This window comes from Bacillus rossius, chromosome 1 (genome assembly GCF_032445375.1).
Source record: "Bacillus rossius redtenbacheri isolate Brsri chromosome 1, Brsri_v3, whole genome shotgun sequence".
Lineage (NCBI taxonomy): Eukaryota > Metazoa > Arthropoda > Insecta > Phasmatodea > Bacillidae > Bacillus > Bacillus rossius.
The window spans coordinates 114,697,387-114,724,246 of record NC_086330.1 but is presented as its reverse complement, the minus strand read 5'-3'; the positions used below and the strand labels follow the sequence as shown (position 1 = coordinate 114,724,246).

The following is a 26,860-nucleotide window of genomic DNA, read 5'->3' as shown; positions in this document are numbered from 1 at the left end:
TAAATTCATTAAAAAGATACCAGCGAGCAGTGCTTTAAATCCTCAAGAACATGTAAAATCAAGAAAACTAATATATATGTAATCGTTGGGAGAATCAAATTTTGGTGCTATACTTGAAATTTTGTTAATGTAATAATTTGTTTGTTAAGGTGTAATATGTATTGTTTTAAATAATGTAGGGGCTCCCCCTTAACTTTGTTAATTACCAAGATCTTTATTATCATGTCGAAATAATTCTAAAACAAAACCTCTTAATGATAAACCAGGAAAACCTATAGACCAAATTATTTATATAGTGTATTTATTTATCATATACCTACTTCTACATAACGATCCACGAACTCCCAAGTAACTAGAGTGCAGGGAGTGTAAATTTGGTCTTGTTCACCGCCTCGTGTCCCCTCTGGTAATTAACTTTAATTTTCTTAATATTTTGCCCAGCAGTTTCCAAGGTGTTTTTAATTAATTTAAAATAATATATTTTTCGGGCACGAGGGGCGTTTCAATTTTATTAAGTCATTTCCATCGTTTTGATCTCAAGCCACCCTCACTGTCTTCGCTCTTGACCGCTTTAGGTGCTTCAGCACAGTACTCAATTATGTCAGCATCACAATCTTGATCAGGAAATTAATTTTATTACGTCGTTTCCATCGTTTTGGTCTCAAGCCACCATCATAGTCTTCGCTCTTGCATGATTTAGGTGCTTCAGCACAGTACTCATTCATGTCAGCCTTAGATTTGTCAGCACAGTCATCGATCATGTCAGCCTCAGATGTGTCACCACAATCTTCAATAATGTCAGCTTCAGATGTTTCATCACAGTCTACGGTCTTGTCAGCTGTGGTTCTCCATATTTCACATTTTCATGGAGACGACTAAATATTGATGTAAATATATTTTCATTTCTAATGAGGTTTCTACTTTCTTCGTTTTTTTTTTTTTTAAATTATTGTCTTGATATATATCAGTGTTTTTAGCATTAGCTTTTTTACATTCTTCATAATCATTATTGTCGTCTAATATTCTGCCTTCGTTCCTCTTCCACGATGTTGGAGCACAGTCTTCGTTATCTTTATTCATCTTAGTTATACAGTTCTTGCAATGTCTATCCAAGTAATATCTTCAACCAAAGGATTTATGACACTGACTGCTATTATATGGTTTTTGACAAGGACCCAAATTAAACTCCTTCTCTCATGTCGTTTAGCATTCTTTCTCAAGGTAAACATCTTGCTGCAGTTTCTACAGTGATGTCGTTTTGATACAGCTACAGGCAACGAATCAGGGTACATGTTAGATTCTGCGACTAATGGCAGATGCAAACTAAGAGTTTTAAATTAAAACCATTACTTAAATAGAATTTTTTAAATATTTCGTCATCGAGAGTTAAATTATCTCATGCAAAAGTACTGGTTGTAAATAGTTATGCTTTTCAACAACAGATGATGCCACGTGTTGCTGCAGGTAAATAATATTTATTTCTTTTATGCGGGTTGCGGATGTTCACTAACGATCGCAAAAGAAGGATGGCTTTGCTAGACTCCAAGGAGAAGGAAGTTTGTTCATCCAGTTAGTGTTTCTCAGATTTCTCAGGGCATATTATTATTTGACTGAATAATGATTTTTTTAAATTCCTACTGATATAATTTTTCAAGTGGTGATTTAGTAGCAGAAATTCACTAATTAAATTTAACCTTGAATATAATGACTTGTCTCATTAAAAGTAAAACTCCTTCATGGAGAGATCGGTTTCTCAGAAATAACCAGAAGCACTTGGAGAAACCATAGGAATGATCGCAAGCACACGGAAAAAAACCATCAAAATATTGACAAGAATAATTAGGAGCACATGGAGAAAACCATCATAATATTGACATGGATAATCGGGAGCACACGGAGAAAACCACCACACATTTTCTTTGATAAATTACAAAAAAAAATTAAACAAAAATTACAAAATATAAAAAAAACTGATTCTGCTAGCTTATGAAATTCTCATTATTGAGAAAAGATAGAGTTCTAGTCCAAGCCAGAATCAGTTTTTGTATATTTTGTAATTTTTGTTTAATTTTATTAATTTTTTTTTGTAATTTATGAAAGAAAATGTGTGGTGGTTTTCTCTGTGTGCTGCCGATTATCGTTGTCAATATTTTGATGGTGTTCTCCGTGTGCTCCTAATTATTCTTGTCAATATTGTGATGGTTTTTTCCGTGTGCTTGCGATCATTCCTATGGTTTCTCAAAGGTATTCTGGTTATTTATGAGAAACCAATCTCTCCATGAAGGAGTTTTACTTTTAATGAGACATGTCATTATATTCAAGGTTAAATTTAATAAGTGAATTTCTGCTACTAAATCACCACTTGCAATATTTATATCAGGTGGAATTTAAAAAAAAATATTCAGTAAAATATTAATATGCCCTGAAAAATCTGAGAAACACTAACTGTATGAACATACTTCCTTCTCCTTGGAGTCTAGCAAAACCATCCTTCTTTTGCGATCGTTAGTGAGCATCCTGCATCCCGCATAAAATAAATAAATATTATTTACCTGCAAGCAACACGTGGCGTCATCTGTTGTTGAAAAGCATAACTACTTACAACCAGTACTTTTGCATGAGGTAATTTAACTCTCGCTGACGAAATATTTAAAAAATTCTATTTAAGTAATGGTTTTAATTTAAAACTCTTAGTTTGCATCTGCCATTAGTCGCAGAATATAACATGTACCCTGGTTCGTTGCCTGTAGCTGTATCAAAACATCACTGTAGATACTGCAGCAAGATGTTTACCTTGAGAAAGAATGCTAAACGACATGAGAGAAGAGAGAGTAATATGGGTCCTTGTCAAAAACCATTTAATTGCAGCCAGTGTCATAAATCCTTTGGTAGAAGATATTACTTGGATAGACATTGCAAGAACTGTACAACTAAGATAAATAAAGATAACGAAGACTGTGCTCCAACATCGTGGAAGAGGAACGAAGGCAGAATATTAGACGACAGTAATTATTATGAAGAATGTAAAAAGCTAATGCCAAAAATACTGATATAGATCAAGACAATAATTTAAAATTAAAAACAAACAAAGAAAGTAGCAACCTCATTAGAAATGAAAATATATTTACATCAATATTTAGTCGTCTCCATGAAAATGTGAAAGATGGAGAACCACCTGAAGCTGACAAGACCGAAGACTGTGATGAAACATCTGAAGCTGACATGATTGAAGATTGTGGTGACACATCTGAGGCTGACATGAACGATGACTATGCTGACAAATCTAAGGCTGACATGATTGAGTACTGTGCTGAAGCACCTAAAGTGGTCAAGATGGAAGACTGAAATGGCGGCCTGAGACCAAAACGGTGGAAACGTCGTAATAAAATAAATCATCCTGATCAAGCTTGTGATACTGACATGAATGACTACTGTGCTGAAGCACCTAAATCATGCAAGAGCGAAGACTGTGATGGTGGCTTGAGACCAAAACGATGGAAACGACGTAATAAAATGAATTATCCTGATCAAGCTTGTGATGCTGACATGATTGAGTACTGTGCTGAAGCACCTAAAGCGGTCAAGAGCGAAGACAGTGATGGTGGCTTGAGATCAAAACGATGGAAACGATGTAATAAAATAAATTATCCTAATCAAGTTTGTGATAAATACTGGTTCGAAGACGAAACTGACCTTGTTGTTGGTGTTGAAACAGAAGACACCAGGGATAATAATTTTTATTATAAACATACAAGGAAGATGAACGCAGCAGAAGAGATTGATTATACCTCATGGGAAGATCCTAACATTATGTTTGACATGCTAAAACTTCTACATGGTTCGATTTGTGCAGGAAACTATTCGAGCATCAAAGAAATATCCTTCATACTTAAAGAACTGAGGGAAGCTGGCTACATAAAATAATGGTTTCAATTAAATGCATGTGTATAAACTTGAAGGAAAATTATTTTTTTTTTTTTTTTCAAAATGTATTTTATCATTTCTCGAAAGCTCATTTCTAAATAAATTTATAACTTAAAGGTGTACAAAAGTCACCACTGACATCCAAAATGTATACTAATAAAGTCATGCATGTATTCATGTCAAGTTCGATAAAAAAAAAGTAATTGAAATCAGTTGGAGCATTTAGAACATATGGAGTATTTGTAGCATATGGAGCATTTAGAACCTTTGGAGCATTTGGAACAGATGGAGCTTTTGGAGCATTTGGAGCCTAGGAGCATTTGGAGCTGTTGGAGCATTTGGAGCCTTTGGAGCATTTGGATCTGTGGAGATGTTGAAGGCTTTGGACCATTTGGAGCGTTTGGAGCATTTGGAGCTATTGGAGCATTTGGAGCATTTAGAGCTGTTGGAGCTATTAGAGCATTTGGAGCATTTGGAGCCTTTGTAGCATTTGGAGTTGTTGGAGCATTTGGAGCATTTTGAGCATTTTGAGCAGTTAGAGCTGTTGGAGCTAAGAATTAGTCGTTTCACGTCTATGCAGGGCTAAATTTTTATAAGATTGCTGTCTTTCGCAAGTGTCCTGTAGTAGGATAGAAATTATGTAATACATATTATGTTTGTAAAAGAACTTGCGGTGTTTTATTTCTCGAACCTGACACTTTTCTGGTATTTAAATTAATTTTTTTTTTTCAGCTTCGTCAATATATCGAAGCAAGTTTCGATTCAATATGTTAAATAATGTGTAATTTTTTCGGTGAATTTTGGAATATTTCCCGTACTAATAAGTCAATAAATACAAATATCTAAAATGGCGGTCGTAATGGTTTAAAGGATGATAGTAATATATGATTTTAAGTCTCTTTTAGGACTTTGACAATAAAATTTATTATATTTATTATTTTTACATATAATTATTATTTTGCATCATCCAAGGATCGAACCAAGAACAGCAATTGATATAATAAATCATTACTTTAATGAGTGAATTTTTTGATGAATTTTGAAACTTTTTCCCGAATTTCTAGCTATATAATTACACGATTCCAAGATGGCGCCCAAATTTCAAGATGGCAGGCACTTCAGTAATAATAAATGATTACTGCACTCTAGCGGGTAAAACTTAGAAAAGTATGATGGTAATGTACTCTATAAGACGAGTACACACACAAGATGGTGTCCTCCAGCAGACGAAAACAAGATGGTGGCAATGACCTCTAGCAGGTGGTAGCTCCTGGTAGCATATACTGAACGCAAAATGGCGGATCCATGATTGTCATCAAGGTAAAAGTCAATAATCAACGACAAGGTCAAATTTCAAGGTCAATGTAAAAGTTCAATGCCAACAGTTGAGGACAAAGTTATGGTGAACAGAATATTATACTAACATGGTATCAGCACACTCTAGCAGACGAAAACAAGATGGTGGTTTCCAGCGGATGAAGACAAGATGGCGGACATGTCATCATTCCAGCTGACGATATATATGTGCTATTGGTGGCGGTAGATCAGTCTGTGGGTGGCTTCTGTGGAGGAAGGATCTGTTGTTTCTTTTGCTCTTACCAGTTTCGAACCAAGTACAGGAATCGAACTAATTAATCAGTATTCTAATAAGGAATTTTTTTTAAAATGAATTTTGGAATTTTTCTCGAATCTCTAGCATTAAAATTATGTATTTTCAAGATGGCGACCGTAACGTAAAGTGTAACTTTTTTAATATTTTTATTATTATTTCGATTGATTAATTTTTTAATGATTTTTAAATGTTTTCCCGATTTTCTAACATAAAAATTACGGATATTCAAGATGGTGACCAGAACGATAATTGCAACAGTTATGTCTTAATACATGATGGTGGTTCTGTCTCGAACAGGTGGTGCTATTATTACTTCAAATAAAAAAATTACAAGTTCGATTATGCATGTTATTTTTATATATACCTTATTTAATCCTCAGTCTGGTAAATTTCTCGATGGCCGTGCGGTTAAAGACGCATGTTTTCCAACCTAGAGATCAGAGCTGCAATGGTTCGAATCACAGTGCTTCCAATGTATTTTTAAAAAAAAAATTAATTTTATATGTCGATAAGGTTCATAATAGCTATGGTAGGTAAAGGAACATCGACCTTATGTGATATATCAGAGCGACGCTGGCGATCTCTATGGACAAACATCAGAAACAAAGTCAATGGTATTCAAATGGTGGCCTCCAGAAGTACAAAAAAAGATAAAGAGCGACGCTGGCGCTCTCTAGGAACAAACAGCAGAAACAAAGTCGACGGCATCCAATATGGTGGCCTCCAGTGGAACAGAAAAATTCGATATTGCGGTCATGACGAAAATTTCATCATAATGAGTGGGGCGCTCGATTTAAAAATGGCGGAACCAAGATGGCGAAATAAAAAACAGATTTAGGTCGTTGAAACCGTAGTCGTCCATTCCTAGATGTCTAAAAATTGTAACGATCGTAAACGCTGAATTTTTTTTACATAGAATGTAAAGTATTTCCCCAGTATATAACATTATTTTTTCAAACGTTTTCTTTTACTGTAAGTTCTCACATGCTCAGTGGTTTTCAAATAAAATAGTTTGACTCAAAGATTTTTGTCCTAAAGTCATTTGTCCTAACTTGGTTTTTCATAATGTCGTTTGTCCTAAAATCATTTGTCCTAAAAGTCGTTTGTCCTAAAGTCGTTTGTCCTAAAGTCGTTTGTCCTAATGTCGTTTGTCCTAAAGTCGTTTGTCCTAATGTTGTTTGTCCTAAAGTCGTTTGTCCTAATGTCGTTTGTCCTAAAGTCGTTTGTCCTAATGTCGTTTGTCCTAAAGTCGTTTGTCCTAAAACTCAGAGTAAGGATTTATCGATACTGGAACCGTCGTTTGTCCTAAAAGTCGTTTGTCCTAAAGTCGTTTGTCCTAAAGTCGTTTGTCCTAATGTCGTTTGTCCTAAAACTCAGAGTAAAAATATTTTGAAGCTGTTCCGTCGTTTGTCCTAAAATTCGTTTGTCCTAAAGTCGTTTGTCCTAAAGTCGTTTGTCCTAACGTCGTTTGTCCTAAAGTCGTTTGTCCTAATTTTTAGGACAAACAAAATTAGGATAAACGCTTTAGGACAAACGACGTGTACCCAATCATTAGACTAACACAAATTTATATTAAATTTAAAATAAAATAATTTTTTCATATGTAGTTTGTAAATAGACATAAAAAAATAATTGCCATGTTTGTAAAAAATTTGTGACAATTCAATATAAAATGTAATTTGTTTTGCTTAAAGTGCAAAGTAAAGGTGTCTGTCGACAATTAAAGGTACATACATACTTTAATCCCAGTATTCTCAAGAAGATAAATACATTTAATCTTATTGAAGTAACAATTATACATAAATAAGGCATCTAATAGCTCTCTTCTCAAAGATAGAGATCCTAGAATAGAATGATCATAAATTTTATTGATAAATTAGTATTTTGAGCTATAATTTTGATCATTTTATATTGTAATTTGTCTAATTTATCACTATCAGATTTTATGAAATTAGTCCAAATAACAGAGGCATATTTGAGTTTAGATCTGACAAGAGCTAAATATAAACTAATAATAAAAGTTATATGCATTCATAAAAATATCATACATATAATAAATAAAATATATATTGCTTAAATAAAATATATATTGCAATAAACAGTTAAAACTTAAATAATGCTGAAGCAGCAATTACTTTCTGTGAGGATAGTAAAAAATAAATATTATTAATTCTTTTTAGATATCTTTAAGCATTCAAGTTAAGCACCAATGGAAAAAAGATTGATAAAGCTCTGTTTTGTTTGTACACTATAAAATACTAATCAATTAATTAAGAAATGTAAACGGTATGTTTTTGAATGGGACAGCAATCTACAGTAGATCATTTAAAATGCAAAATATAATGATGAAACTAAACATGTATTCCTTTAGGTAAATAAAAATACTAAAAGTAACAAGATGAGAAAATGATACAGTAAAGTTCTTTAATCTGGCACATACATGACGTTGACTGTCCCAGAATAGCGATTCAGCTGGATTATCAAAAGTCAAAAAATTTTTTAGCAGGAATGCCAAAGAAAAATCAGTATACAGTACAATGGTATTTATTCATAACAAACTGCAATAAGCTGTTCTACCGCAATAGAAATACACAAGATTGTTACTGTGCAAAACAGTCTCATATCATGTTGCATACGTGATTCGGATCCCTTCTTCAAAGATTAAACACAATTTACAAGATCTGCAGAGTCATAGCTAGGGACAAGATTATATGGTGAAATACGATAAAACCGAAATTACACTGAAAAACATGTTAATACACCATGTAACACCAAAATTCAAGTTAATACACCACAAGGCACAGAAATGCAATTAAAATCATGAAAATAATTATAATGTTCAATAAAAACTTAAATTAAATGAAAAATACCTAATCTTTTAAAAATAAAAAATTGCTGAAATAGTTTCAAAAGAATTTACTTTATGGAAAAGACTGTTTAACAACTGAAATATTGATTCATATCATACTAATACAGGGTGTCTACAGATATCTGGCAAACCAATTTCAGGACTTTTTCAGGACCTTAGTGACCACTAAACGTAATTTTTTGCGTAAAACTGTACGCGGCAATTTTTGTTTAAATTAAATCATATGAGGATGTCGGCAAATATCTGTTACACAACACAAGAAAACAAAATGGCTAATGGTTTAAAATAACTTACATAATACTACTAGCAGAAATAAAGTAAAGTAAAACATTACCTACTTACTCATAACATAAGATTTCAATTTTCTTAGTTCACTAGTCCCAAATCTTCATTACCTAGCATTTTTTACATTAATCTTGCATGTTTACATTAATCTTGCATGTTTACATTAGTCTTGCACATTTATTTACACTTTTGAATGAGGAGTTTGAATATTATACAAAGTGGCTTTTCTATAAGGTATACAGTCTCATCATAAATTTGTGATGTTTCCTTTTTCAGATATTATGGATTACATTGTTTTCTTCAGATGGAATATCTTTTTCTCAAGATTCTTTACTTCTTCTGTTGTGTGCTCCAGTAATCTCTTCTTACACATTTCTAACTCCTTCACCTCACTTCGTTTTCTTTTCCTTTCTTCTTCTTCGCTGTTTTTTTCCTTCCGTTTTTCTTCAAGTGCTTCTTGTCGCTTTGCAGAAGAGTTTCTCACAGCCAAAATCATCTTCTTAGAAATTGGAACGCTTGCAACATTTCCAGCAGCAGTAACAGCTCCATAAATGCTCCGCATTGCAATGAGAGAGTGCTCTTCTAAGTTCTCAACCAAGCATTCTTTGTTCACAGAGAACCCTCTCTCTACAGCAGCATTTCCATGATACATCACAAGAATTTTTTGGATGAATGTTACAAACTTTTTGTTTTCTATTTTGCACTCAGAAAGCAGATTCAATAGAAAAGCATCCAGTCGGTCAGTTTTCCTGTCATATTTTCTTACTGCAGCCTGAACTTGTGGATTCTCACAAAATGCTAAGTAGTCTCTTTTGACACAATCTGCATCTGAAGGAACAATTTGTTGTTTATCTACAAATGCTTCCAAAGCAACATTTATCCTTACACTTCTCAAATGCTCACTAGTCAGTACAGTTGGAGATAAGCAAGATGCTCCTTTAACAATTTTGAACTTCAATGGACACTTCGTACATAATTTCCCAAACAAATGTTGCAAAAATTTCTTACATTCATTTTTGAACTTAACTGACTCAATTTCCTTCAACTGTTTTAAAGCAGATTTTGCACCAAATCCTACATCAATATGCTCTATAGGCTTTACATTGGCCTGGTCCCTTGGGTCAATGGCAATCAGTTTGGTTCCACTACGGTTGTCAGAAAGAACTGATTTCTTCAGAAATCGGTTTGCTATTTCATTTAGCAATGAGTACAAGTCTTCATATAAAAATGGTAGCAGTGGATTGTTGGACTGAAATGTGGTCAGAAAATGTTCCAACTGCAAAGCAACAGACAACAAAAATTCCATTTTGGCCAACAAACACGAATCAGTCAAAGCAGATTTCACTTTTGTGAAATTTTGTGTGTTTGGAGGATGTTTCTCAACAGTAGAGACATATTTCCTGAGGAATGGTAATATTTCAATTGCCCTCTTTAAAACAACTGAATTTTCAACCCACCGAATTTGACAAAATTTCAGCGGAAAGACGGAAGAAGTAGTAATACGAGTGTACTCTGCCCGTCGAGATGGAAAGTTTTTGAACAAGTAGTAGATCTCTCTGAGGAACTCGTGAATTTTCCAGCCCACCTCTTTGTGAGCTGTCTTGTACACTCCCTGTACAATGTGTAAGGAGCAGGTTCCAACATCAAAAATCTGACTTCCACCATCTTCACTTTGAAAAAACCTCTCCTGCAAATCTCTGAGAAACTTTAAGTTGACATTTGGTCCATCCAGAGAAATCTGAATTATGTTCTGCAGGGACAATTTCAAATTTGTAATTCCCGTAACAAAAGCTGAAATAAGGTCTTCTGCTGTTGATTTGCCTAAAAACACTGATGTTAAATAACGTGTGGATATGTCGCTACTATTGGCCTCCCAGAAGCGTACAACAATATCCATCTGGCCTTTCTGTGCTACAGTGTTCAGACTCTCGTCAAAGGAGACAGCAAAAAATGGGCAAGATTTGACATCCTCAGCTAAACTTTCTTGAAAAAATGGACCTAGACCATATGTGATAACATAAGACAACTTGTCTTTGTGCATCTTAAATTTCTGTGCAATTGCACTGTCGGGAAACATCACACTAAATAAATCACTTGCAGTGCCAGCACTTCTAGCAGAATTGTGGCACACAACTTTGTTTAGTGCCCAAATAATTTCTGCTGTGGTCACTTCATCTCTTAGCATGTACCTTTGAATGTTACTAGCAAATTTGGGGCCTGTTGTATCACTACTAGAGGAGCCTGCAATTATAATTTCAACTGGGTTCGCTTCATGTGTAGGCCTATTTGCTGAAACAGAATCACTAGGCTGGATTTCGTGTTTGTGCACTTTTGAATTACTTGAATCAGATGCATCAAGCCCACAACATGAAGGTTTAGGCCTAGTATCTGTCACATCACTACAAATATTTGACTTAAGCTTATCCCTACTAGTTATTAGGGATTGTTTGCCTGAACTCAAGTCATTCACTAACTGAAGATGACGTTTACCCTTTTCATGTGTCTTAACTGAGTTGACACCTCCATGACCAATATCAAAGTTTGTTCTGCAGATGCAGCAAAATGCTCTATTTGTATCAGTTTCATCGCGTCTCAGCCACAACTTCCAGGTGCCTGCATATGGCAGTTCATACCAGCTGTCTCGAAAACTACATTTACCTGGCATTTTTATAATCACAATTTAACCACTACACACAGAAACACCCACGAGACATTTCATAATACACACAATATGCAAGACATTTTCAATACAAATGCTTGATTAATGCTAATTTGGCGGGAATTTACTTGTGTTTATATTATAGAAAATGTCTTAATAAAATAGATTTAATTATCCTAAACGTGTATGATGAAAGAGGGAAAATATATTTTCGTAGCACACACACATGCATATAGGCCTATATATAATTATAAATACTGAAATATCACTACATATTCGTTTGTGAAATACAAGGTAAATTTAATGTGTAAAACTGAAATAAAAGGGGTATAACTCGGAAAATTATGCCATTGGTTGATGTATGGTCACGTCACGTTTCGTGAAATAAAAAAAAAAATGTTTGTTTACAAGTTTAAAACTCACGGAGTTTAAACGCTTGCTTCCACTTTCGCATAAATAATTACCATAATAAAGAGTAAATAAACGTTAACAATGTCAACAAACGTAACTTACCTAGCCAGATTGTAATTTCTGCCACCAACAATAATAATAAAGCAGAGGCCAAATGTGTTAATCATAACGTTGTATGTACATCCTTTCATAATAAATTATTCGTCGTGATTTGATTTGTAACACCTACAGCACTAAAATACACAGATTGTTTTTGGAATATGTCTCAAGTTTAGTCCTAAAGCCAAATACCGCACTGGCACATCACTGAAGTTTATTAAAGGCCGGGCTACATTCGCAATAGCACGCAAACAGCACACAGATAGCACACACGCACAGAGATAGCACAGAGCTTGATGCTACATTCGCGCACAACACAACACAAAAGAATACCGGAAGCATTCAAAAAAGTTTTTTAAATGTATAACTTCCGTTAACAATTTTGATCACTGAAGTTGGAATAAGTGACGTTTGTTTAGATTCGTGTGTTGTTATTGTGGTACGGTTTTCGTTAAACCAAGAAATATTTTAAGTACTTCAAAGTTTACATACAAAAAACCATGAGCATTCAAAAATACATATCACTGTTTATTTCAAATCCGGCTTCTATAACACATTCATACACGGACTTCCAAGCATTTAATTTAGCGTCTTCATTTTTTGTATCCTGCGTATCCCCTGTCATACAAAATATTTCTACTTTCTATTACAGCTATCAAATGAGCCTTCCATTTTTATGTAATCGTGCGTTTGAAAACAATAACAAACTACTCAAGTCAACAGCACCAATACTTTCGTGACAATTGTTCTTTTATAAGCCCACTAGAGTAGTACTTAAACTGTTTGCTGATTGGCTACCACCAGGGTCGCGCACAGAAAATAACCTAAAAGTTAAAAGTTAACGAACTTTCTGTGCGCCGATCCTGTGCTATTTTTCTGTGCGCGTGCTATTTGCCAATGTAGCAGCTCATATCTAATAGTGTATGTTGAACTTCTGTGCGTCTGTGCTGTTTGCGTGCTATTGCGAATGTAGCCCGGGCTTAACACGAACGGAAAACTGCTTTGTTTCTGCATATGCTGTTTCGAATAGTTGTACACGCTTAGTTCTGGCTAACTTTACAAACGAAAAACCTAACTTCGCTCATTAAAAGTATTTTAGTATCACAGTTTAAAATACAGCTTTCAGGTACACGGAGACAATCAATTATGTGTTTAATATTTCCCACACGGATGAACAGCCATGTACTATGCCATCTTGTAACAGCAAAGGCCAGCGCACAAAGTGGAACAGCCAAGAAAGTCGAAGAGCCAATTGAAATTGTTCATGTTAACCAACAGCAAAAAGTCACTTTCTGAGTATTACCCAACGGTATTACCCCACATAAATGCTACTACAAATACAATGTATAGTTGGTAGACCTGTACATTAAATTTGTCTGTCCGTACGGGACATAAACAAAAACAATTTTTAAAAAAAGTCCATTTTATTAAAATTTCGTGACTTTTTACACTTTTTACATTAATTTCCGGACTTTTTCGTGACTTTCATGACCAATCCCTCAATTTCGTGACTTTTTCGTGACTTTCGGGACTTTCGGGACCTGTAGACACCCTGTAATAAACCGTCATTAATGTGTGCCCAAGCACCATTTCCACAATATTTCAAGTGTAGCAAAATCACAATGGTTAAGCAGAGTTACATGTTAAAGTAATGTATTTAGCATGATGTTTGTACCACATTTAGTGGGGGTGTGCGGGAATAGGTTTTTGTACTGCGGGAAATTTTCGGGAAAAATAAGGGAAACGGGACGGGATCTGGAAAAATTTTATCAAAATAATAATTTAAAAAAAGAGCAAATTTTTGACTCTGATATTGAACCCTAGTATCAAAGGAATCATTTCAAATTAAACTTAAATACTTTAAATCCTTCTTTGTCAATCTAAATGCTATAATTATTATTATATCTTAAAAAAGTTATATCTTATATCTTAAAAAAGATGGCCATTTAAACGTTTCTTGCAAAGTTAGCTGTTTTTTGCTGCTATTTTTTGTGTCTGCTTCACTTGCCCTTTTCCCAGCAGCGACTTCATTTTTTTTAGCATACTCAAATTCTTCTTTTATAGAGTGATGTTGATTGAGATGTCTTAGTAATCCAAACGTGCTACCATGCTCGCATTTCAAAAATTTTCCACACGAGACACACTTTGCCAGGGATTTACTGTCTGTAAGACGTTCAAAATACTTCCAAACACCTTTAGATTTACAAGTAACAGGCTGATCGGTTGCGACCTCCATTATTTGTAGGCTGCTAGTTTATTTGTTTTAATATACAACAGTATCGAAAATGAGGAACAGATACTTTGCACAAGACTTAAAAACGTAACGTCAGCCGACAAAGCCCGCCAAACTGAACAACTATTTTATTTTTCCCAAAGCAAAATCATAGATGTTTAAATACTCTTGAGCAGTGGTGTAAAACTACGTGATTTCATATTTTTCACAGTGCCAATACAGTTCTGTACATCGCCACTGCTATTAATAAATGAGAAAGGTTACGCTTTGTTACGAAACGCAAGTCTAGTATTTCTTATATCTTTGGCGAAAAGGTTAGATAGTGCATGTGTTTTGTTTTCTGTTTTCGTCTATGTACACATAGTAGTTTTAGGTTAAGTGTTCAATGATGACGGCAAAAACGATATAAAACTATTCACGTATCTTACAAACGTGTACCCTTGAAGAAATATATTTATGAATGCATACAATAAGTAAATGTACTCCATGTACGTTTATGTTATTCCAATTAGATATGTGTAAACGATTATCATAATTCACTGCACACCACAGCTGTCGCTACGATCGGCATACGTTTAAAAAATGTTTTGCGCTGAAACAGAACGGAAACTCTTCGAAAATGTATGAATCCATAACAAATATTGTTATAAAAACAGTTTGAATTGATATAAAACATGTTTTACGTGATTAGTAGACATTTGCAAATTTTTAAACAATTTCCCGAAATATTCGCGAGTAAGAAAATTCTTGCCCGGCATTTTGGGAAGTCTATTTTCCTGACTTTTTTCCCGAAGTGTCGGGATCCCGCACACCCCTACAAATTACCTAATAACAAAAGATTGAAATAGTTTCCTTTTTTAAATCTTGCAATTACTATTAGTTACTCACTTTTACAATACGATCTCAGAACATTTTTCCAACACACAAATACATATCTAACAGATTTGTTTTATCTGTTCTGGAAAGTTAGACATACTAATTAGTAACTACACATCAATATATTGAAAACGTGCATCATTTATTAGTCAGATTGAAACTGTTTTGAAGAACTTAGTAACATGGAACATTTAACTATCATATATGTTCAGTAATACTTCTTTTTTTTTAATAAACAGATTTCATAAAAAAATAAAAACAATAATACCAAAATCTCCTGTTTTTAAAATGAAATTGGCCTGAAAATAAAACCATAAAATCTTGTCTCTAGTTATAGCTTTAGCTCGATCAGTTAGATTACAGAATGAGCTAAATGTTGAATTATTAAAGAACACAGAATGAGCTCCTACGAAGCTCGGAAGTCACCTGGCTGACGATGATGGAGTTGATCTGCGGCAAGGGGCGGCCCTGGAACTGAGACTCCACCTGCAGCTCCAACACCGGGTCGCTGTAGAAGCTGAAGGACCAGTGGGTGTAGGGGTGCCTCGAGAACTGCAGCCTCGCCAGGCCCGACAGATGGTTCACTGCCGACACCAAGTAAGGCATGCGGGCATCAACTACACTTTGGTTGTGGGTGAGCATGTACGTGTGTCCACATTACAGATTCAAGCTACAGATATAAGCAAAGGTTGCTTGGCTTGCGGGTTCTAGCCACATCAAAAACGAAGAGTTCACAGATATTTCAGTCGAAATTGCAGGCACCCTCCTTAGGGTAACAGTCTCCTACCAAGGGTCTTGGAATTTCTATTGACTTTCACAACTCTCGTCTGAGAGGTGAGAATTTCCTGATTGGCTGCGACTGTGGGAATGTCAGAGGATTCTTTCCTTCTGGTTGGCTGAGTGGCATTTCCAATCAGAGATGCCCTTCTGTGATTGGCAGGAGCTGCTGGCTTTTCAGTGACCTAATCTCTTTTGGTTGGATGGGCTATCTGGCCAGTCAGAGCCTGCGATCCTTACTAAGATGTATGCATGATGACAGGTTAAAACTAACATTTATTTTATCAAATAATATTTATTTTGCATTTTTTTTTATTTAGTAGGATTTTACATTGCACAGTTAAGATCAGAGGCTGAAGGGGCCCACCTAGTCAAAGGTGTATTTGTGTTAGAAGGCAGAATAAACATGTGACGTTTGCTGGTGCTTCTAGCATGGTATCGCATCTAACTGCACGGCTGCGGATTGGCATGCAGTCTTCTCTCTATGCAAAAGCCAACTATGAGATCTGAGTGACAACCATAACAGTAAATGGCAGAGAAACGAAGATAAAGGTGTAGTGTAAGTTTAAAAACAAAATATGGAAACAGAACTACTTATCCATCCTCGTGATATTTTGAGCGTTTTTTCAGGAGCTCTGCACATTGCCTATATAGGTAGGTGAGGCTTTAAGGTGACAGGACCTCCATATTTATAGTGGACTCCAGCACTTGGGTACTGACTCAGTTCTCATAAATATGAGCCATGCCGGGGCGCTGGGATGGAACCCATGACTCCGCTGCATGAGCCTGATGCATTAGCAATCACGGTCAACAAGGAACCTTTATTTTTATCATTAAAATATTACAAGTGTATATTTAAAATTAATTAATAATCAACTTATTAATGATCCATATTAAGTTTTAGGTTTTAAAAAGTTTCTTAGATAAAGATTGTGTCACTCAACCGAGCCAATTCTTAGATACTAGCCTACATTCTGATTCTTACATCAAAAAATATACTTGTTTGTTTAAAAAATTTAGCCAACAATTGAATTTCAAAATATATTGTCAAATAGAACACTTATGCAAAATCAAGAAGGCTAGAAAGTTGTGTAAAACTCTACGTGAGCAGCTACAAATAAAAATCCTACAAAACTATACATGCACTCTATTCAAAATAAAATAAAATAAATTAAATTTTTATTAAAAAACAATTATTTCCTAAACACTACAGTAGAAGCCCAAAACAACATAGTTCAACATACTACATACACATATGTATACATACAATTACGAATGTGTTTCCTGACAGAAAAACCAAAACAACTTCAAGTGGTCATTTTTTTAGCAATGATGGACATCTCTCTCCTTTGAAATGGACTATAGGTCAGAGAAGGAAATCAAAGTTAGCTCCACATGTCTCTTGCAGGGTGGGAGACAGAGGAATATGTAGGTCATGTCTGTTTAAAGGCTTAAAGATTTGCAGTTACTGGTCACACCTCAGAGAAAGAGAGAGAGAAAGAGAGAAAGAGAAAGAAAGAGAGAAAGAGAATAAAGAGGGAAAGAAAGAGAGAGAAAGAGAGAGAAAGATAAAGAGAAAGAGAAAGAGAGAGAAAGAGAGGGAAAGAGAGGGAAAGAGAGGGAAAGAGAGGGAAAGAAAGAGAGAGAGAGAGAAAGAGAGAGAGAAAGAGAGAGAGAAAGAGAGAGGAAGGATGGGTGCATGTGAATCCAGTCACTGTGTATTAAATACCAGAAAAACATGTGGCAGTGTCAAATGCTGTGCCACTACAAACTCAAATGTTTTTCTTCCAGGTTGTTTTGGAATGCCTTCCAAATTGACATAAGGTTCCTTCAACTGTCATCCCATTTCTACAATTTTATAATAATTTTTCACTGTTTTAACTGTATTTGTTGGGTGATTACAAAAATGTTGCATGTCACATTACCACTCTCTCTCATATGTCAAATATATGTAACAAGAAAAAACTTCAGTATTGTAAATAAAAATGAAAGCAAAATAAAAAATCTCTACAATCTTCACTGAAGAAGTCTGAAAACTGTGGTACCTATTTAAGGGACAACTACTAAGCTCTATCAATGTGCTGATAGTTTGAATTCATTATTTCTCTTCCACCACAGCTATTTAATTAATAATAATAACGACAATAACAAGTCCTCAAACCATCACTCTGAATCAAGTAGTATTATAATAAAAAACTAAAATTTTAAAAATATTTATTTTGTGAGGTATGCACACTGTATTTTTATATTTTTGTACCTTTCACAGACAAAAATGCTGCTTTCCCCAACAGCATGTTGGCATCAATGGACAGTTGGAATCCTCCCGAATACTCCAAGTCCACACACAGTTCCAGCAAGTCCAAGTGGTGAGTGCCTTCGTGAATCACTGTGTCCTTCACTGTGATGCTCTTCACTGCCGGGAAATGAGTACCCAAGTGGATGTCACGAATCTACGCACCCGAACATAGACATCAGTTAAAAGTTTATTTCATCTGCTTGGTCCTGCAGGCTGCAGATCAATTCAACAGAACAGGTATGTAAAACTAATTCATCAAATACATACAACAAACCTGTAGTCACAGCACCCGGCATTGCTACGAAAACTAGCTGTGATAAGGAAACAGGTACTACAAAATAATTCTTGGACGATTTTTGTTTAGAAAGGCATAACAAATTTACACTGCAAGTATGTACATAACTTATTTTAAAAGTAGTTCACCAGAAAAATACTAGTGATGCATTTTGAAGAAAAAAAATTAGAATAGAACAGAACAGCATTTGTGTTTTGCATACAAGTGATGACAGAGTTTTTGCACCACTTATATGAAGTATGGCTCAGGATACTAACTATTATTAAATAAAAAAAATTAAGCTAATTTTGAAATTCAAAATGAAATATCATAGGTGAGAAAAAAAACTGTGGTGACTATAACTTCAATGGTTACAGTAAGATCTGAAATTCTAGGTGGTCTATATTTATCACTGGTTCAGCTAGCTTTAGTAGCTGTGTATGTGCATCTCTACAGGTCTGTGAGAGTTTTGTTTAAGTTCTGAATGAGTCTGTTTCTTTCACAATACTTATTTCAAGCAATACCAACATTAAAAAACCACTAAAATAGGCAGGCTTTTCGGAAGCTATCACTTGTTAACGTAAGGAACTAGATAGTGAAACACGAAAGAAAGTTAGATCCTGCCGCACTGACGTTAGAACTAAAGATTCTGCGCTTACTGTAACTTTGTCAAACAGTTTCCCAGTTGTCGTCCTCGTAAGCAGCTCCTCAAACTCCGAGCTCAGTTTGTGCCTGAACCAGCGGCGCACTTTCTGCGTGGTGGCAAGTTCTTTGAAGAGGAACTGGAAGAGCAAGTTGATCGCCACACAACTCTCTTTCTTGGGGACATCAATGCTCTGAAGCGCCTCTATCAACATCTGCAAAGTACAAACAGACCTTTCAGAAATGTTGTTTTTAACTTCTACTGCAACGTAGAAGTACAGCAAAGATACATGCTTTGCTAAGGCAACGACTCACAACTTTTACATACTTAGAACACTTGAAATTTTTAGTTGGGTAGCGAAATATTGTTTGAGTTCCATAAAATTTTACTCTGCTAGTTAACGATGACTTTTGACTGAAATAAAATATGTAGTTCAGAAATAATAATTGTGTTTTATTTCTCCTTATTTCTCTGTGTCATTTTCCAATCAAAAGACTTTTCAAAATTATTAACAAAAAAATCACAAAATAAATTTTTGCTGCTTTGAGCATACAATCAGGTTCCTATGGCACAGTAAGGAAAAAAAAATTGTTACAATGTACGGAATAACCTTCAGAGGTCACTCACGATGTCTGGATTATTATTCCCAAAAGGTGTAGACTAGACCAGCCATAACCATAAAATTTTCTGTTGAAACTACATTAAATTATAATTTATTGAGTCATTGCCAGATGAATGAAACACTACTGAACAACTGCACAATAGCAACTAACGACTTCACTTCCTTTCTAATGGAAAGAACTTAACTCATTTCAATCACAGAGGACCATTCAGAATCCGAAAAATAACAAAGCACTTAAAATACTAATTCTTAATTTTTTTCCATCCAACGTAACACTTTCATTTTAGTTCTTCACTTTTTCCATGAAATACGAACGCGAGAAACCTGACCACAATGCCAGGTGGGAGCTGGCTGGTACCCCTGCACGGTCACGTGTGGCCTGCTGATATACAAGGCATGCCACGCGCACCTGGCTGGATTAGAAGAGTCATCGCTACCCCCCTCCCCGCGCATTATCCTGCCTCGGCGTCGTTATCTATTGCTGAGCAGCCTTGGGAATTCCACGGGATGCCGCGTGAGCGAGTGACGCTATTCTCGACCGTTTGGGCGTCTGGTTGGTGCGGGATGACACGACTTGCCCCAGCTGCTCTTGTCAGTTCTAGAAGGATGCAACAGACTACTTAAGCAGGGACACCGACGGCTGCAAGAGTTTTTGGGGGCGACAGTCTCTCGTGACGGTGAGGACCAGTGTGTGCCACGAGTGCGTCGAGAGTTCAGCGACGGGTGCTGCAATAGCCCACCCGTCCACGAGACCCACGACAGTGAGTGCCGTGAATGCCGCAGGTGCAGCGAGAGTTTTGGAGACAGAGTCACGCGACGAAGTTCTGTGGTCAGTTCGGCGAAAGAGTTCCGCGAGAGTGGGGCTTAGTGAGGAGTGCTGACGGTGGAACTTGACAGATGCTGAGTGACTTGAGAATAAACATTTTTAAGTGCGAGTAATTGGTGACTAGGCATTTTTAAGAAAGATTATTTATTAGTGATGTAAATATCAGTAATCAATAAAACTGTGACATAAAAACTTAATTGGGCTATCCCTTACGAACCCAGTAGTTTCCCCCAACATTAAATCGCAACACTATTATTACTGTTACTCAGGGACTGGAAGTAACGCGCTACTAGTAACGACGTTATTTGTAACAGTTACTTTTTATGGTAACGATCGTGGTAACGCCATTTATTAAGTTTTCAGTAACTGTAACTGTAACTGAATTACATTTTTTTGCCTTAAAGTAACGATAATTGTCGTTACTTCTTGCGTTACATTTTTTAAATGTATTTCTCTTTGAACGAAATACGATTTGTTGATTTTTTCAATCCCAGAACGAAAATCCCGACAAGCATATTATTTGCGATGGTATTGCTTGTACTTGTAAAACTGCTGTTGGCTTGCCGGCGCTCATATTTTGTTTTGATTGTCATTTATTTAATATTTGCAACATGCGGGTTTACTGCTGTGCTGTTTAATTAATTAACCTACCTGTGCACATGCGCGAAAGCAATGACAGAATCTAATGAAGCGAGAAGCCGAGAAAGCAGTCCAGAATTTTCGTTGCCGTGGCCTTCATATTCTAATTTTTTCGAAGTTCGGTCGAGTGATAAAAATAACCTTATTGTGAAGTGTTTGTTGTGTGGTTCTGCGAACAATTTTGTAGTGTGAACTAATTACTCAATGTAATTTAAGACCTATTTAATTTTTTTCAGTTTAAATAAACAAAAATATTTTCTAAACACAATATGTTTTATTAGCTTTTAATTATAACAATATTACGTATCACATTTTTAGTTTTTCACAAAGTAACTGTTAAAGTAACTTACAGTTACTTTTCTCAGAACTGTAACTGTAACTGGATCATTTTCAGTAGCGTAACTTGTAGTTGTAACAGGGTTACATTTTCAATGGAGTATTTGTAACTGTAACTGAGTTACTTTTTAAAAGTAACTTTCCGGTCCCTGCTGTTACTAAACTGACATAAAATAGAGAAACTTTACATCATTCTACTTCCAAAAATAATAACAAATGATAACTTAAAAATACACAGAGATAGATAATTACTTAACGAACAAGCAAAAAAAGGTAAAATTAACATTCAGTAGCTTTTCTCAATTACATAAATACTTTATCAGGAATAATTCAAAATATTAAGTAGGCCTAAAGCAAAACATGTACCAGTATACATTTGTAAAACATAAATACCCTCAACCAGATAATCAGTGGTTGTTTTAAACACACCTAAAAGAACAAACCAAATTTTGTACATTTAGAAATATAAATCTATACATAAATGTGTTATAAATTGGGGGGTAAGGGCCTACAATTCTGTGCATTTCAAAGAAAAATTAATGGAACCACAGAGTGGTTGTAAGACAAGATAAAATAAAATGTTTATATCTACTAATTAATTGACAGAATTAAACTTTTCCACCCAATATTCAGTATAACTGTACAGTATAACCAGTCTTATTTCAACCTACATATTTCAAAATAACGAGTGGTTAAAAACAATTGTCACTTGTTTGAACTCCGTATTAAATAAATGAATAAAATAAAGGATTAAAGTTCCATATCATGTATCCAAATTTACCCCTTGATCCTGATACCATGATCTTGTACACATTGATCCTGTAGATGATGCTTGCTTTTTTTTTATTTAGTACATCAAAAGATCCTGGACATAACAAAAACTTGTGATATACAATGAATTATAATCTTAAGTTGAATAAATAACAAAAATCTCTCATAAGAACTGACTTACTTATGTTTTGTATTATGATATTCAAGTTTTTTTTTTTTAACATTATAGTAAAATTTTTTGAACAGTTAGTTAGGAATTACCAACATAAAATGTACATAACAAACTAACCAACTTTTTTTACCATTTTATAATTATAATGTAGCTAAACAAATGTTCTCACAATTAAAAGTATATATAATGTAGGTAACCCTACCTAAATCAACCATTCACAAAATTTTAGTATTTTTAATTAACCTAACCTAAAATAATTACTCTTTAAAAAGGCCCATTATTGGTAAATTAATGAAGTGCCACAATATCAACTTGGAATAATTATTGGAAAACATGTCAGGAAAAAACAAAAAGCATTTTGGAAATGTTATTATAAGTTTGGTAATTATCGGACGTCGTGGCTTTTAAGAACGCAAAGAAAAAAATTTGGAAAACATGTTTTTCACACACTACAAATTTCTCCAAATTTACTCGAAGGAATTGTTTCGTAATTTATTGCTACTAGTTTGTGAAAAAATTAAAATTATACATCTTACATTACAATACCTGTGCTTTTATGCTGCCACCAACAATCATAGTTTACCTGTGATAAATAGGACTATATGTTTTCCATATGCTAGAGAAATTCCAGAATTAACCCTGAAAGGAAGGTTTCTTAACTCCTACTGGTTTGTAAAAAAATTAACAGTTTACAGCTTACATTAAAAATGTATTCATGCACTTGCTGACAACATTGTTTACTGGTATGGGATTTTTAAAAAATTTTTTAAGAACTTTAATTAATGTTGGTGTTGTAATGAAATTAATTTGCCTACACTGTAATTTTAAGGAATTTTGAATTCTTATATTTCATGTTTGTTGTTTTATTAGAATAAGTAATTGTATTACGAAATGTTTGTTTTGTTACATTGCATTTAAAGTACGTACTATTTTGAGTCACATTGGAACAAACGAGTCTATTGGGAGCCGAAAATTTGAATTGAATTATTAACGTCCATTTTCTGTGAGGAATACTTGCTGTGAACTGAAGTAGCTGACACATTGAATTTTACAGTCTTTCTAGGGAATTCTTTGATTACAGCCGTCATATGTTCTGTGTTTAACATGACAGGTGTTTCAAGTATCCAAGTTTATCCCTGGATCCTGAAGGCTTGATCCTGTGGTACATGATGCTTGCTTTAGTTCAGTACATACGTCAAAAGATCCTGATGGCATGATCCTGTTGGCTTGATCCTGTGGTACACGATGCTTGCTGTTTTATTTCAGTACATCGAAAGATCCTACACATAAAAAAAATTGTGAAATAAAGAATTATGATTGTAGGTTAAAAAAAATCTTTAATGGACTTACCATCATAATGAATTATTATATGACAATATTTTTTAGAAGATATACTTCTAATGCGACTTCCAACAAGGTTGCGTTAAACGTTTAACGCTCCTGGGGAGGGGGAATAGAAAGAGAGAGAGCGACAGTGAATGCTATTGTAAGGAACTAAGTAGAGAGTAAGAAAAAAATAAAGAACCTGACAGTTTTTAGTGTCGCCATATTGGTTTCTATTTTCAATACCCTTTTTGTATATTACAATTTAAATTGCAGAAAAAAATCATGTTTCATAGACACACAAATAATGAGTGTGTGTGATTTCTCTATGTCAACGAGGTCTCACCGTGTCAATTTTCTCCTTGGGGCGAACCCGTCCGCTTAATTAAATAAACAGCTTTTATTGCTGAATGATTTCATGAATTATTTCATGAAAATCTGCTCTCATAAAAAAAGTTAGTTTTATTGACATTCAATAGGTTTCTCTCTCTCTCTCTCTCTGAAAATCAATCTATGAATCATTACAAATTTATTTCCTTTATTTTTTTAGTTTGATTTGATACAATATGATTTCACTAAAAATCAATTCCTACCCCTTCCTATTTTCATTTCCACATTACGAAGTTTCACTTCTTCCGCGCGGAGGGACTCCACGCACTATTTTTTGCATGCAATTAAAAATTATTTTTTAATGATGCCAAAGAAGTATAACTTCTCACGCACGTACCTAATTACACGGACCCATTTTTTTTTATGTACAGGTCTGATGTACTGAATTAAAAGAGCAAGCATTATGTACCACAGTTGTACTAAACCAAGAGATACACGATCGCAGGTAAACAACGACTGGAGTTGGCCGTGTGAGCTTTAAAATGTTATTTATCACGAACCAGTAGGTATTAAGAAACTATGTATTCAGGGTAAATTTAGGGATGTCTCTAGTACTTGAAAAATATATTTTTCGTTTTAATTTAATTTTCATTCCGCGAAACCATAACGTCCGATGCTGCTATAGTAATGTAAGCTATAAACTATTATTTTTCGCAAAATATTAGGAATTAAGAAACCATCCCTCCAGGGTAAATTTTGGGAAGTGTGTAGTGTGTGAAAACCATGATTCTCAAAATTTTTTTTCGTTCTAAAAAGCCGTGACGTCTGATAATTACCATAATTTTTACCAAAAAGTGGCTCTCCTTTAGAATTATTATAAGGGAGGGGAGAAAAAGGGGTGCACCTGAGGAAGGCGCACTTGGCCGACGAAGGGCTTGGCTGGCGGGCCGACATAGGGCAGCCGCATTACGTAGCTGCTGAAGAGGAACCACTGGGCCGCGACGGTGAGCAGAATGCCGGCCACCAGGGACAACAGCATGAGGAACAGTACCAGCAACACATCCATTTCTTCGCTGCTTCATCACCTTCTACCCAGCTGCCTGGTGAGCCGCATCGGCCTCGTCTTACCTGCCAACTGTCATGCCTTCGTCAGCACTGCTCCATCGCTCCGCTGCAAATAAATAAACTCCACTCACTTCCTGGTCTTCATTCGATGAAAGTGCCATATAAAGCTTCAAAATCCCTGAACATTATGGACAGAATGAAAATGAGAATTTTCAAGGAATTACATCTCATACACATTATTCATATAACTACAAATTGTGGAGGATTAATAAAAAAATTACTTTAACTGGATAACCAAACAAAGTATTTTCTGGACTTACAATTTTTTTTTATTTATAAAGACTATAAACTGTCAAACTACCAAAGTTAACAATCAAACTAAAATAATAAAAAAATTTGTTCACTTGTAGGAGTAGGTACTGTTCAGCTACAGAGAAAAGATCATATTTATGACATGTAAGAATGTACAATATTTCCAGCATTTCAAATATTCCTTAGGTAATTATTTCGCAAGAGTACGCAATCTTGCCACTCTATTAAGTATATCGCAAAATATCTTCGAATATACGTATGATGTATTAAGGAAGGCCTACCCATGCATTCGTGTAAGTGAAAAACACGAATATATATAGAACCACAAACCATAAAATAAAGAGAAATAAAAAATGCTTAGTTTAAATTACACTTAAATAAAATCTCACAATTCAGTACTAAAACAACCAACATCAAATAATTCGACACTACTATACAGATCAAGTAATATCGTGCACCTATCGGTATATGTCATTCAAGCTGTCTGCAAAATGTTTTCTTTTCCAGTCTTTTTGCTTACTCCATTATTTACCTTGGTCATATTCCATATGTATATGACCAACACCAACAAAATACATACTGTAGGAATCCATGATGGTTTTACACTAAAATCCTCTGTTTAAAAACATCAACCCAAGATTATTGAGACACATTTTTAAATTTAAAAAGACAGAAATCTATAAAAATAACTTAAATTTGAGGGGAAAAAACAATATCCAAAATATTATTTAACCAGAAAATATTTTTTGTTTAAATAAACGTAATTTAAAAAATTTCTAACTAAAAATTAACCTCACCAACCAATAAGTATGTATTAATTCAGAGGGCTCAAACCAAGGATTGTCCGAAATTAAAACATAATTCCAGCGTTAGCCCAAGGCTTTCTTAGCAATTTGTACCATCCAAAATTTTAAGCTGGGCCGTGAGATATTCTGTATATACTTTTACCAACAAAAAAGTGCGCGGAATGACTGAAGTAGTCTGCGCGAAATGTGCTTGAATTGAATAATTTTTTCCGTCATGCTCAATAGAAAAAATATTGTTTTACAATAAACATACAAATGTGAAGGTTCTACTCAGCAATAAACCAGAAAATATTTAAGGTTAAAAGGTAAGTATTTTAAAAAACACTAACTAAACTAGGACCACAGCTGCCAGATTTTTATTATAAATTTTAATTCATAGGGATCAAACTAAGGATTGTCCACACATAACGTTTTATTCCAGCGTTAGACCAAGGCTTTCTTTACAATTTGTACCATTCACATTTTAAATCTGGGCCGTGAGAAATTCTGTATATACTTTTACCAACAAAAAAGTGCGCCGAATGACTCAAGTTGCCTGCGCGAAATGTGCTTGAATTGAATAATTTTTTTCCTTCATGCTCAATCGAAAAAAAATTTTTTTATAATAAATATACAAAAGTGAAGGTTCTAACGAGCAATAAACCAGAAAATATTTAAGTTTGAAAAATAAGTACTTAAAAAAAAAACACTATTTAAACAT

General features: G+C 34.7%; 1 protein-coding gene across 18 annotated transcripts in view; it reads right to left on the bottom strand.

Annotated features, from left to right (window-relative positions):
* Nucleotides 1–25,899, bottom strand: part of LOC134542484 (PDZ domain-containing protein 8) — a 101,268-nt gene extending 75,369 nt beyond the window's left edge. For 4 of the 18 annotated variants that reach the window (XM_063386884.1, XM_063386911.1, XM_063386821.1 and 1 more), the window contains exons 1-5: nt 25,636–25,804; nt 24,882–25,148; nt 18,975–19,172; nt 18,003–18,195; nt 15,395–15,552 (exon numbers count right to left, since the gene is read on the bottom strand). In XM_063386884.1, coding sequence (XP_063242954.1) covers nt 15,395–15,552; nt 18,003–18,195; nt 18,975–19,172; nt 24,882–25,043 — 711 coding nt within the window. In that variant the 5' untranslated portion in view covers nt 25,044–25,148; nt 25,636–25,804. The other 14 variants (XM_063386925.1, XM_063386830.1, XM_063386917.1 and 11 more) reach the window with 12 other exon arrangements.
* Nucleotides 25,900–26,860: the final 961 nt, after the last annotated feature.